This window comes from Falco cherrug, chromosome 3 (genome assembly GCF_023634085.1).
Source record: "Falco cherrug isolate bFalChe1 chromosome 3, bFalChe1.pri, whole genome shotgun sequence".
NCBI classification, from domain to species: Eukaryota; Metazoa; Chordata; class Aves; order Falconiformes; family Falconidae; genus Falco; species Falco cherrug.
Genome location: NC_073699.1, coordinates 20,267,165 through 20,280,401, shown reverse-complemented (window position 1 = coordinate 20,280,401; position 13,237 = coordinate 20,267,165). Strand labels below are relative to the sequence as shown.

Below are 13,237 nucleotides of genomic sequence, written 5' to 3'. Positions count from 1 at the left end.
CTATTGTTTTCTATTTGATTATGCTTATTTTAAACTATTAAAATAAGAGTTTAGTTTTAAGTGAAAAGTATAAAACCCTGTTGATTTCTTTGAGATTTCAAACTGGCAAACAGGTCTATCTACCCACAGGTGTCTGCAACCGCTTTATTAGTTTAAAACTAGTTAGCACAGTTTAACAGTTTATTCCGTTATTTATAGATACCTACTGCCTCCTCTCCCCAGTCCTTCATCTTTAGTACTAGCAACCTGTAAAATTCCATATCCTCATATATACTCACTCCTAAAAGCCATGACACTTTCTGCAGCAGGTAAAGTCATCCACCATCAGATGTATACAGCCACCAGTGTTACTATTTGGGAATTTTTGAAGTACTGGCATGCTGTTTGCTCCAATTTCTTTTGAATTACAAAATTCCTATTGGCTGTAGTTGCAACTGTCATCTTGAATATCGCAATATCTTCTTTCCATGTTGGTTAATTTATATACTCACAGCACAGACATGCTCTTAATCACACAGTTGTATGACATTATGTTTTTAGTTTCCAATTTAAAGGGCTAATTAGGAGAAAAGGAATCTGAAGGCAGCTCTAGTAAAACTCTTGCACTTTCAGTCCCTTACTACATGGTCTAACATTTTTTGAGTACAAATGAATTAAAAATATATCTATTTGAAACACTGTGTGAGGCTTGAACATTGCAATTTTTGTGATACTTTGGCTCATATGCAAGTTGCAGGCTATGCCTGATGGAAAGTAAGTTCTGAGAAAGATTCCTTGCCAGATATAACATACTTTGAAGAAGGAAATCAACAAAGCAATACCACTCCTGGTCCTGAGAAGCACTAAATAATTGGCTGAATTTCCAGAAAAGAGTCTACCCTTACAGCTGAATTAAGTCCAATAATCACCAGGAAGCAATGCTAGAACATGGGAAGGACACAGCGCTCCAGAGAAAATAAAGTGATTAATTACAGGGCGTACAAAAAAAACCCCAAACACCCAAACAACAAAACCAACCCGCCAAAAAAACAAAAAAAAAAGCCACCCCCAAAAAACCAACCAAAAAAAAAAAATCATCAAAAGAATTTCAAAAGAGACACCAGTTACTTGGAGGTACAGCTTGATACTATGTTTTCCTTCTACTAGTTCTTAGTTTTCTGTTCCATATATGATACTGTTCTTTTTGCCACTTGTTATAAAAGCATACAAAGAACTCCACCTTTCAACCTTTGACAAGTGTTGGAGTAATACAGCAACAATGAATGTACTTAATACTGCCGGTTCAGAATCATTTGGTCACAAAGTAAACTTGTATCACATGCCATTTTGCTTTCCACTGCTGTTCAGCAATTAAAAGCTTAGAGGTTCAATGTGTTCTTAAAATTAATATATTCATTTGCCTTGCAAATTCAAGAAATATATTAAGATTTTTTAATGAAAAAATATTTATTTTTATCTACCACGAAGCAGAAGACCAAGCCAGATCTAAGACTTATTTAGAGCACCTAAAGGTTTTACGATAACAGGTTCCATAACAATATTCTCCTCCCCAAGCCATACAACTTCTGTGTGCCTACTAGTTGAGATTTTGAAGTTTTGCTCTACTTAATTAAAAAACATTACTCCATACTAATAAAAGAAAACACTATTATATCTGGTGTTTCAGTAACTGACTTTTAGTATGTACATACTATTATAGCAACTATCCCTTACTCGTGAATAGAAAATAGGCTTTCAAATACCAACAGCAAGATTTACCCATGTTTTCTGTCTGAGCTTTTCTTCAAAAGATCATTATTATGCAGATATAATGGCAAGTCTATACATGCAAGCAGTTGCTAAAAAGCATTCAAAAGGAGAATTAAAACATTTTAAGCCACTTCATATCAGTGCCAGCAGCTGAACAAACCAGAACTCTGACACCCCCGGAGGCTTCCTCACAGCAGATTTCCATAGAGCTACCCTGCCTTCCTTAATAATCTTCCCTAGCAGGTAACATTCACTTTGAACAATTATTGTCCATTATTTCTTTGTCAGAGGCAATACAGCTTCTGACTACTGCGAAGGTCAATCCTCTCACTGAGCATTTGGTACTAGCCAAACATTATTTCTTCTTTTCCTTTTGGGGGGGAGTTTCCGATGCAGGAGAAAAAAAAAAGAAAAAAAAAAGAAGAAAAAAAAGCAATTACCACCTAGCTCTACAGATTAGATCTGTCAACATATTCTGCAGGCATTTTAGTTAAAAGCTGTAAGATTTTTCCAGAAAGTTTTTTTCCAAGTAATCTTTGCTTCTCAAATCTGTGAGATTTAGAAGTACATCTTTTAGCCTTCCTGTATCAAGTACTTTGAAGTCTAATTTTTAAACTGTTGGTCTCATGCCTATCAGCACTTTCCCAGCTAAACAAAACCTCTGCAAACTTTATCGAAAACAAACCAGAAACCCCCAAACTTCTATGCATTCCAAACACCTGCATCTCAAGTAAAAAAAAAAGTTTACCAGTTTCCTTTATTTTCAGGACTCTCTTGGCAAAGAAAATACACCAAACCTTTCAAAATAGGTATTGGTTTTTAGCAACCTACAGTGGAATGTCATGTCTGCTAATATGTATCCTAAGGGACAGAAATATATATATGTACAAATATATTAGTACTATATTAACCTGAAAAATGGAGAGGCTGTTTTGAACTACAGCAACAAGCTGTTATGCTGCACCTAAAGAACATATTTAATACTCTTGCCTATGGGTGGTCCAAGAATTTACACTAAATCCAAGTCATATAAAGAAAAGGCTGAACTGTGAAGAAGCTATTTTTTTCTACAATAAGCACTTCCTAAAGCAGCCTGGCCAAGTCCAATAGACAAGAGCTATTCCCTGCTATTCTCCAGAAGAGCAGACAACTGAAAATACTAGAAATTTTAAATAGATTCACAGACATTCCTCTCCCCATGCCTCCCAAAGGAACTCAAAGATACTAAAGGTAAAAATGCACTAGACTATTTACTTTTTATATCTTTTTGGCTAAACATTATAATTTTTACCCTTCCATAAAAACAAATGTTTCCAAAGTACTGAAAAACTTGGCACAATAAACACAGAACTTTTAAGTTCTATACAAAACATCAACTATGCAGACTTTTTGTATTTGCTGCCCCATATTAACATAAAAGGTACTTAGAAGTGGAAAAAACTCATAATATTTTGTCAGTCTCAAGCACAAAATTATGCATCTGAGATTAAACACTTAAAATAGGCACAAGGGTTTTTTTATTCTTTTCAAGCAAGAAGGAGCCTTTCAAGACCAGTCTAGGTAAGCCTTATTGGACCTAAGAGCTGACACTGCTTTGAGTAGAAGGCTGGACTAGAGATCTCCCAAGGTTCTCTCCAACCTGAAACCCTATGATCCTATGAAAAAATGCACGTGCACATTCAAAACTCAGCATAAATCCTTCCGAAGCACTAACTGCTACCTGCAAGGAATATAAAGGTCCAAAGTTAGTAAGATATATACAATGACATCAGTTTCCATTAAGCAAAAATATCAGATCATCATCCATCCCTGTCTTGGTGTCTTATGAAGGAAGCAGAAATGTTCAGGGATGATACTGCAGTAAACATGTCTAAATTCTGACAACTTATGACTTTCAGCCCCCCATGTGTGCATAAACTATACGATTTTACATCAAATTACTCATTATAACTTTTTTAATTTGCTATTACCTGCGTACAAGTTGTTGGTTTTTTTTTTTCCTAAAACCAGTCTCTCTGTATACTGGAAACTACATTTAAACAAAACTGTAATAGAAAAATATTTATCTTGGGGTTTGGTATGTTTGAATTTAGATACATGTAAGTAAAGACAGTGCTAAGCAGTACTGCAGTTCTACTATATACAAACACTCACAGAACCCTAGAAGCTTTAATCTATTCCTTACATAAACCGAAAATAGTCATACCCATTGCAAAATCTCTGTGTAACACAAGTTTACAAGGTGTTGTATCAACATCCTTTTCCTTGGAAGTAGTCTCTTCCATTAATATAACGCCTTAATTTCTGTAACAGCACTATTCCCCAAAATAACGTTGACTCATCTAATGAAACACTACCAGGATGAGCTAGCAGGAGACAACAGGACCAAGGGCAGAGAAAAAGCAACAGCCTCCAGGACAAAAATGTTTTACAGAACGAAGACTGATTCCACTGAAAGACACAGTCTGCTTCCTACAACCTACCTAATTCCACTGGCTTCACAGGAATTGCATTTAACATGCTTAAAAGAGAAAAGGTCTCTCTTTAATTCAAAAGACGTGAAATAAGGTGATTTATAAACGTTTCCACAATACCTGTGTGTCGTTTAGATCACATTTTTAAGATCCAAATGCTACTTAGGCTAGGCATTGTTTTCTTTTTCATATTCATAGGAAAAAGTAATCCTTTTCCAGGTTTTAATAGCTAGTTCTAAACATAAAACTTGTTAATAATACACCATAATTTCCATCTTTGTCATACCCCAATCTATTTCATACCAATACAATTCAACTAGTAAATAAATGTTTCTAGCCATAAAATCACATGCAAGTCAAAACCTGTAACAGGTACATCTACAGAATATATCATGTTAAATTACCATACACTGCTATTATTTATGACAAAAATACACATAAGGTTATCTTTATGGGGGTGTGTGTGTATATATCCAAATGCTTCATCTTCAACAGAATGAAAGAGTTAATCGCTGAGGGGTCTCTACAATTCTGTTTATAAAAAAGTTTCTCTTGCTAAATTAGTCCAACCCTTGAGCCACATCACCATTTGCTGAGCCTCTGTCCAACATGCTTTAGTTATTGGAAATTCATTTAATCCTCCTCTGTTTGCACAGAAATTCATCTATGAGTCTGGCAAGGAAAGAGGTATTTCAGAATAACTGCCAGAAGATAATTTATAGAACATCCAGTCCTCGGGCCCTGACAAACAAGTTGTGCGATACTGCCTCCCCGTGCACAGCACCTGCCTGAAGCTCAAATGGAAAAGGTTGGACAGCCCATTTTAGATGTGGAACTACCAATAATAATTCCCTAAGGCACTACAATGATCTTAAGAGCCTGTTCTCAAAAGCATTTGTTTTGAAAAATTCTAGACAGAAAATAATACTGAACTGTGGGATTTCATTTGACTTTAAATAAAGAAAGGAACTGCAAAAGTAAAACTGAAAACCAGGCATATTCATACAGCGGACTGCTTTTTTTATTGAGTACTTGTAGAACACCTTGTATAAGGGAGTCTTGGGACAAACCAGGAGTTCCAAGTCATAGATAAAAACAAAAAAATGAATAATTGACAAAACCCAGAATTTACAGCAGATAAAACTTCACTAGGAAAAGGAAGAAGCATTTTTATATTTTCTATGTAAGGTAAACCAAGCCAAAGCATTTCAAAGACAAAAATAAATGCAGGTATCTGTCAGCCTTTGTGGGCCTCGTACCATGTTCTGAAACACTAGTACTTAGAAAATTCAGTCCTCCAGGGCAGACCATTCAGAATAGTATGTAAGTAAACATCCCAAAATGTTCATATCTAGCATCCTATTTTTTTAATCAGTAATGAACACATCAACACTGATGTTCAAAATTTATAGCAGTCTAGTACAGATGTTTAGTAAAACAGCTTAAGTTCAACGTAATCATCATTTCCAACAGAACATAAACACACAGCATTGCCAAAAAGATTTAAAAAATGCTAAACATTTTACAGAAATTACAGTTGAATTTTACTGGAAGAAAGAAGCAGGTGTACGTTCTAACAATTTTTAACATTAGCATTATTCTTGCTGGCTCTTAAAAATAGTAGGGTTCTTAAGCTGAAGTACAGCTTAGTTAGGCTTAACCTGAGGCAGTTTGCTTACGAGAAAGGTCAGACCCCTGAAACTAAAAGCAAATGAATCCGTCAAAAATGAGTGAAGCAAATGAACTTGATTTGCTCATTTGGGCAGCATGGAAGAATCACAAAAATGCAGAATCCTACCCTCAAAACACAGCTGTTTACAAAAACACTGTCACAAGCTAAGCATCCAAGAGCCCTTAGCAGAATGTTTGTAGTTTAGCTTTAGACATGTAGGTAACTAATCCCCTTTGTTTAGGAGAACTAATTAAATGAAAACAAATCAGCTTTACAAATGAAAGGGAAGGGGAAACACTCACAGCAGTTGGATCCTTTAAGTGCAGCTGAGTTGCTGTCAGTTGTTTGAAACCACCAGGATAGCTAGAAAAACAGAACACACACAAGCTTAATGCTATGTGCTCACGCATGATGTTAACGCAAACATCGCCACATCCTGAACCATACTGTAACGCTATTATAAACCTTCAAAAAAGCAAGTTTTTGTCAGGAGACCAACAACTGTATTTTACTAGAAAGATTCTATCCTGTTAAGTATCTCAGTTCAATGCCATTTGTACTTTCTTATTTATTCACTTGAGTATTAAACAGTTTATGCTTCATAAGCAGATGGGTATGTTTTCAGAACTGCTTATTCAATACACCACCACAGCTACAGAATACAATGGGAGTAAGGTATGCAAAACTTGGAAATATTTCAAGATGATCAAGACTCACAACCAGTCTGTGGCTGACATACAAGACAACCATTTTGAACAGTATTTATTATTTTCTTACTATTTTAAATAAAGCTTAGCATGATTTGGCATATCTACAGTAATAAAATTTGACTTTTACTGCTGTAATGCGTCCATCTTTTTTAAGTCTATGTGATATGGTAACTTGCACTAATTCACATTTATGCATATACTTTACATGAATGATACAGTGGTACAAGAAATTACCTGGACATCAGGTAAACTTGGGTCTAGTTTCAATTTAATTACATTATTAGGTATCAACCTAAGTGAAATGAAAATAAACCCAACATAATTAAAACAGCTCCACTTAGGGAGCTGCACAGATTTAAGCATTTGCTTTAATTGTACAATTCATTCCATTCACTCAAAACCAACTTAGGTACTCAAGCAAGTGCTTTAACTTACACAGAATTTTTAGTGGAAAGTTTTAAGAAGTCATAGGGGTGGGAGGGAGATAAGAAGTGCATTAATTTCCATCAACTACAAATAAGAACTTCTCAGCAATTCAGCAAAGGAATTTCAGGACTGAAATATTAGTACTAGCAACATTAGCTTTCTCAGTGTGATTTATTCATCTCCCAACGGGATATATTTTGATACTTAAAAGATATTACCTAGTGTTGTCATTGTATAAAATAGAAGTACTAAACCAATCATTGCCATACCCTCTGTAACTGATCATTGCACTTCCATCTGTAAACAAGTTACGTCTGCCAGAATAATACATAGAACACTATTGTAAATATCAGTACATCTTGAGTGTATTTGATTTCTTACTAGTTTTTCCAATTTCCCTTTTTTTTCCCTCCCCATTCTCTGCTTCAAGAATATATCAATCTTGATATTTACTTCTAGGTAAACAGGCACAGGTAGGATAAAGTAATTGAAGTTGGTAACTGTACATATCTTAGATGTGTAGCGCCAACAGGAATGCCTTCTACTGCTTAGTAAACAGAACAGTCCTGATCATTGGGTTCATGGATTCATACAAAACAACCTGCCTCACCAAGTCTGCTAATTTAATTGCTCTGACAACTTTTGAGTTAGATTATTTCCCTAACAACATTCACTGAGGGTGGGGGTGGGTGGTGGGGTGTGTAGAAAAAAAAGGAAAAGAAAGGAAAAAAGAAAAATTTAAACATTGTAACACATGCAAACAAAGCCCAAAACATGTAAGCAGGAATTCCCTTTTGAACCAATATGCGAAAAAAAGACTTTAACTATTAAGAAAATATGTCATTGTTTACCACTAGCTCATTTGAATATTTATTATAAAGCTTACCCAGTATGTGAAGAATATACTTTCTGTTCCCATTTGTTACCAGAGAAGGCAATATGTCTTGTATTTATTATGACAACATGATCTCCGCAGTCACCTACAAGGTACAAATTGGGGGAAAGTATTAACAAAACCATACCGATAATCAACCAAACCAACAACTATAAAATGTGCGATACATACAAAGTAGCACATAAGCACGCACTTCATAAAGCTCAGATTTAAAGATCTGAGCTTTTAGAGTCACACCATCCAAATCTGCACTTAAATCCCAACCCTAACTACTATTTTTGTTAGTACTGTCAGGTTAGAAGGCAAGTGAGCAGGTAAAATACCATCAGACCAGATAATTAAAGCGTTGCAATTATTCAGCTAAGTTCTGGAAACCTGGCTTACAGGCAAGTGTATTATTTTATTCAAGACATTATGCAGCATATGCACCTATATCTCAACACACCCAGAATAAAAAAAGGGTTAGTTCTAAACAACTTAATAATCTTAAATATTTGTTTAATTTAGTTTTCTCATAAAAACAGTACCAAGGCTTACTGGAGGACTGAATATTTTGGATAAGTAAAACAGTTACATTAAATAATTACAGTGTAGGGCTAAACATATAAAAGGAACAAAAAGACTGGGGAGGGGGAAGCCCCACAAAAAATAAAACAATGCTCTCAGGCAAAAAGCCCACATTTTCACCAATCAAGCAGAAATTAATGTTACAGCACATACAGATTTGCTTAGTGTTACATCAGCAACTTTCACATCAAAAGTTTTAAAAGTGCTAAGTCTATATCTATCACCAATACCTTGCCAGAAACCCTAACTTTAATAGATCTTTACTAATAAAATGCCAGTAAAACTGATACTATCTCAAAAATATGATACAACTATGAAAAAAGATGTAGTTTTTAATTTCAGAAGTAATCATCTTGATTAGCTGTATAAACTATAACCACCCATTCAATCAATTGGAAAATTACCTGTCCAAAGTTCATTCTCATATGCATTACCATATTAGAACAACAGAAAAGTATGTGAAGAGGCTCATTTGATTTAAACATTTTTGAGTTGGTCACAAAGCAGCTACAGTAAGAAGGACTTAAACTGAGCATCCATTTTTTATAGGACCATATAATTAATCAATGCAAATTTCACACCTTAATTAAGTTTTCTACTGTTTCTTAATCTTGTGTTCTTTTAAAGTTCTACTTTCAACTACAGCTAAAATGTAAACAATTTAAACATCTTCATTGCCGCAGCCTTTCACTACTGACAGACCAGTTCTAAAAACACCGTATGTCCAAATAAACGTCAGAGAACTGACACTTGACCTTGTGCCTTTTTTTTTTTGTTATTTGTTCAGAAGGTGACAGAATAAGTTCATCTAAGGCAATTTTTGCCAATAGTTCTCCACTTGCATAAATACTGAATTAACAATTCCATACACCAATAGATCAGTTATGAACAATTACAAGCCAGAAGAAAAACTAACCAGGACACTTACACACTACCTGAACAATGACTGCAATCTGTTGTTCTTAAATTAGATTGAACTTAAGGACAGCTAATGTCTCCTTCAAATTAATACATAATTTTCCTCTGGTCTTTCAATAGTATTGTTCCCACCACCTCATGGATGGCTACACTTAATAGGAAGAAAGCAAAACTATTTACTATCTCAAGAACACAGTCAAATTGCATCCTACTTTTGAAAAATAATGACAAAATATGACACAAGAAAACTCTTCCTTTGGGTTATGTTCATAGAATCATAGAATGGTTTGGGTTGGAAGGGACCTTCACAGGTCATCTAATTCCACCCCTCTTGGAATGGGCAGGGATGCTTCCCACTAAACCAGGCTGCTCAAAGCCCCATCCAGCCTAGCTTTGAACACTGCCAGGGATGGGGCATCCACAACTTCTCCAGGCAACCTGTTCCACTGCCTCAATACCCTCACAGTAAAAAATTTCTTCCTTATGTCCAATCTGAATCTACCCTCTTACAGCTTAAAGCCATTCCCCCTTGTCCTGTCACTACAGGCCCTTGTAAAAAATCCCTCTCCAGCTTTGTTGTAGGCCCCCTTTAGGCACTGGAATGCTGCTATAAGGTCTCCCCAGAGCCATCTCTTCTCCAGGCTGAACAACACCAACTCTCCCAGCCTGTCTTCACAGGAGAGGTGCTCCAGCCCTCTAATAATTTTGTGGCCCTCCTCTGGACTGGCTCTAACAAGTCCATGTCCTTCTTATGTTGGGGACCTTAGAGACGGATGCAGTACTGCAGGTGGGGTCTCACAAGAGTGGAGTAGAGGGGGAGAATCACCTCCCTTGACCTGCTGACCATGCTTCTTTTGATGCAGCCCAGGACACAGTTGGCATTCCAGGTTGCAAGTGCATATTGCTGGGTCACGTCCAGCTTTTCATCCACCAGTACCTCCAAGTCCTTCTCCACAGGGCTGCTCTCAGTACATTCATCCCCCAGTCTGTGCTGATACTAGGGGTTGCCCCAACGCAGGTGCAGGACCTTGCACTTGGCTTTGTGGAACCTCAAGAGGTTCACATGGGCCCACTTCCTGAGCTTGGCCAGGTTCCTCAAGCATGTCAACAATTTTCATGCTATAATATTGAATTATTCTTCTATGAATTATGTATGTTTTCCTCAAGAAATACACAAAAGTAAGGCCAGTATATTCTATTACATTATGGTATATGCAATTTGTTACATACAGCTTATACACTGCACCTCTTCAGATTAAACAGTTGCCACCATAAATCTGTTTTACATCTCTGTACATTTCTAACTTCAGTAATTCCTATCATGCTTCAGGTACATGTATTTTTCCTCCTTCATTTTAATTAAGGAGTAAATAGTAATTAAAGGTACATATTGCCAACTGTTAGCTCACAAGACTGACAAACTAATTGCCAAATTTTTCATTAGAAAACAAGTCTTTGCTGCTTCTTCTAGCTATTATAAACTAACAATGCAATCTAGACTAACACCTGGGCCAGAACAGGTTTGCAGAACACTTCCATCGAGTCTAGTCATCTCCTTTGAGGATGCAGAGAACAGCAGCAAATCCTACCTGAGCAACAAACGTGGCTCACCTATACCTGCTCACAATCCAACATAAAGAACCAGATCACCCAATTTTTTAAGACTTTGGCCCAATATTTTTGGTTCCGTATTGTGAAGGTACTCACAAAGATAAGATGCAAGGTGTTAAGGGTAGAGAGAAGGGAAGATGCAGAAGAAACCTAAAAAATCAGATTCAAACCGCCTGAACAAGGTTGTATCCCCTTATTTAAGGCATATGATCCAACAACATATAAAAATATGAAACTGTGGAGAATAATGAAAGATTATACCTAAACCAAAAAATAATTATACATGAAATCAAGTTTCTCTCTTTCCCTAACCACGGCTTAAATTTAGCTCCAGATACTTTTCAATACAATAAATAAATAATGATTTTATGAAAGTGTACCTGGATACCAAATTAAAATAAAACAAAAAAATCCCCACAATGCTATTATTTCTGAGGAATTGCTATCTCACAGACACTCAAATATTTCTTGCTAGTTCAAAAAGAAAAAGCGTTAAGTACATCAATCACAAATTCATTCATAACTTGCTCTTTTAGAGAGTATCAAATGTAGTAACCTATCTACATCAATCTCTGATGTAATGCATTTGGTATTGATATACAGAATACTTTAGACCAAATAAAGTTATCCTTGAAACGACTTTCCAGGATTTTGTAACTTCGTGGACATAAAAGTATCAAAAGATCTTTCCCACAGGACAAGCAAAAACATTTCCTGTCAGCGTCTGCTTTATTTTTTAAACAGCCTTAAGTCTCCAGTGACATCTTGTGGATAAGACATAATTTGCAACAGCAGAACTCTGGTATTAGAAACGTCTTTATAACGCTACAAATATTACCTGCTATTATGAAAAATAGATCAAGTATAGTTTTAGTATGTATGCTCTACATTACTGCAAAGTTTAATGCTTCCTTTACGTTTCAGTAATGTCTCTTGAAAAATCTGCATTATTATACGCAACAGTGTACCATCAATGAGGGGTCACCTTTTTATTATCTATAACATGCTCATCACCATGAGACAGGCACTACAGTTATTACAAGTAATTAAGAAGATCACAGATACATCTTTACTGCTAAATCTTTTAATTTGCAGAAAAGCAAAATTATTTCTTTTTTCCATTTCAACAAGATCTCTTTCAACAATGATTACATCTCCCATTTAAGCATCAGGGCAGGTTCCAGCCTCATTATCACAGAATGGCTGAGGTTGGAAGGAACCTCTGGAGGTCACGTTGTCCAGCCTCCCTGCTCAAGCAGTACCAGCTTTTGAATATCTCCAAGGATGGAGACTCCGCAATCTCTTGGGCAACCACTTCCAGCCCCCTCCCAGGAAAAAAAATGTTTCCTGATGTTCCGAGGGAACCTCCTGTGTTCCAGTTTGTGCCCACTGCCTCAAGATTATTCAGACTGAAGAATCACTCTAAGACTCTGCTGTGTTGTGCAGCTACTGAAAGGTAGCATTCAGAAAATCTAATAAAGAATTGCATCCGTGTTTCACTATGCGCACTGTGAATTAAACCTTTATATCTAAAATAAATGCAATGAAACATGTTTCAAGATTATTTTTTTTTTAAAAGAAAGCACAACCCACTGCAATTCAGCTATTTTAAAAAAATTATTAACTCATAATAAGCGTTATACGGATTGGTAAAGATGACATAAGGTTGTAGAGGGGTATGAAGGAAAAAGACGAGAAGGAAAGTGAAGATGTTTACAATTTAATTGAAAAACGTAACCTTAGGTATCAGGCTTGATTTTAAAACTGAAATCAGAAAAATACAAGTGAAGGAAAGCAAATTTACTCTTATCCACTACAGTACTCACTTAGTGCATGATAAATAGGTTTATGCCTGCCTTCAAGTCTCATTACAGTTGCAGCTGCTATTTTTCCTGGTGGCTGCATCTTTGCATCGAGGAGATACCAGGCTCTGGCAAAAGTAGCCCATTGCTAAAGAGAAAGAGATATCATAGTTAACATAGTAAAAGAACACACTACCACCCATAAATCTAGCCTAAGTAGATCAACCCTTTTTTTACACTCCAAAATACTAGAAGAAATACTAACATCCAACAACACCTCTTCCCAATAACCTTTAAACAGACGGAGAGGTGCCGCTACACTGCGATACCCCCAGTGCTGGACGTACTTCTGAAGCACCTGGGGATGAACAACGCTGCCAGGTCACCAGCGCTGGTGGCTCCGTTTCAAAAAG

The 13,237-nt window shown here is 36.2% G+C and overlaps 1 protein-coding gene across 1 annotated transcript in view; it reads right to left on the bottom strand.

The window, feature by feature from the left end:
- Positions 1–13,237, bottom strand: part of MRPL13 (mitochondrial ribosomal protein L13) — a 38,513-nt gene that overhangs the window by 24,764 nt on the left and 512 nt on the right. Inside the window, exons 2-4 of the mRNA XM_055705631.1 lie at positions 12,849–12,972; positions 7,918–8,011; positions 6,198–6,258 (exon numbers count right to left, since the gene is read on the bottom strand). Coding sequence (XP_055561606.1) covers positions 6,198–6,258; positions 7,918–8,011; positions 12,849–12,972 — 279 coding nt within the window. The remainder of the gene's footprint in view (positions 1–6,197; positions 6,259–7,917; positions 8,012–12,848; positions 12,973–13,237) is intronic.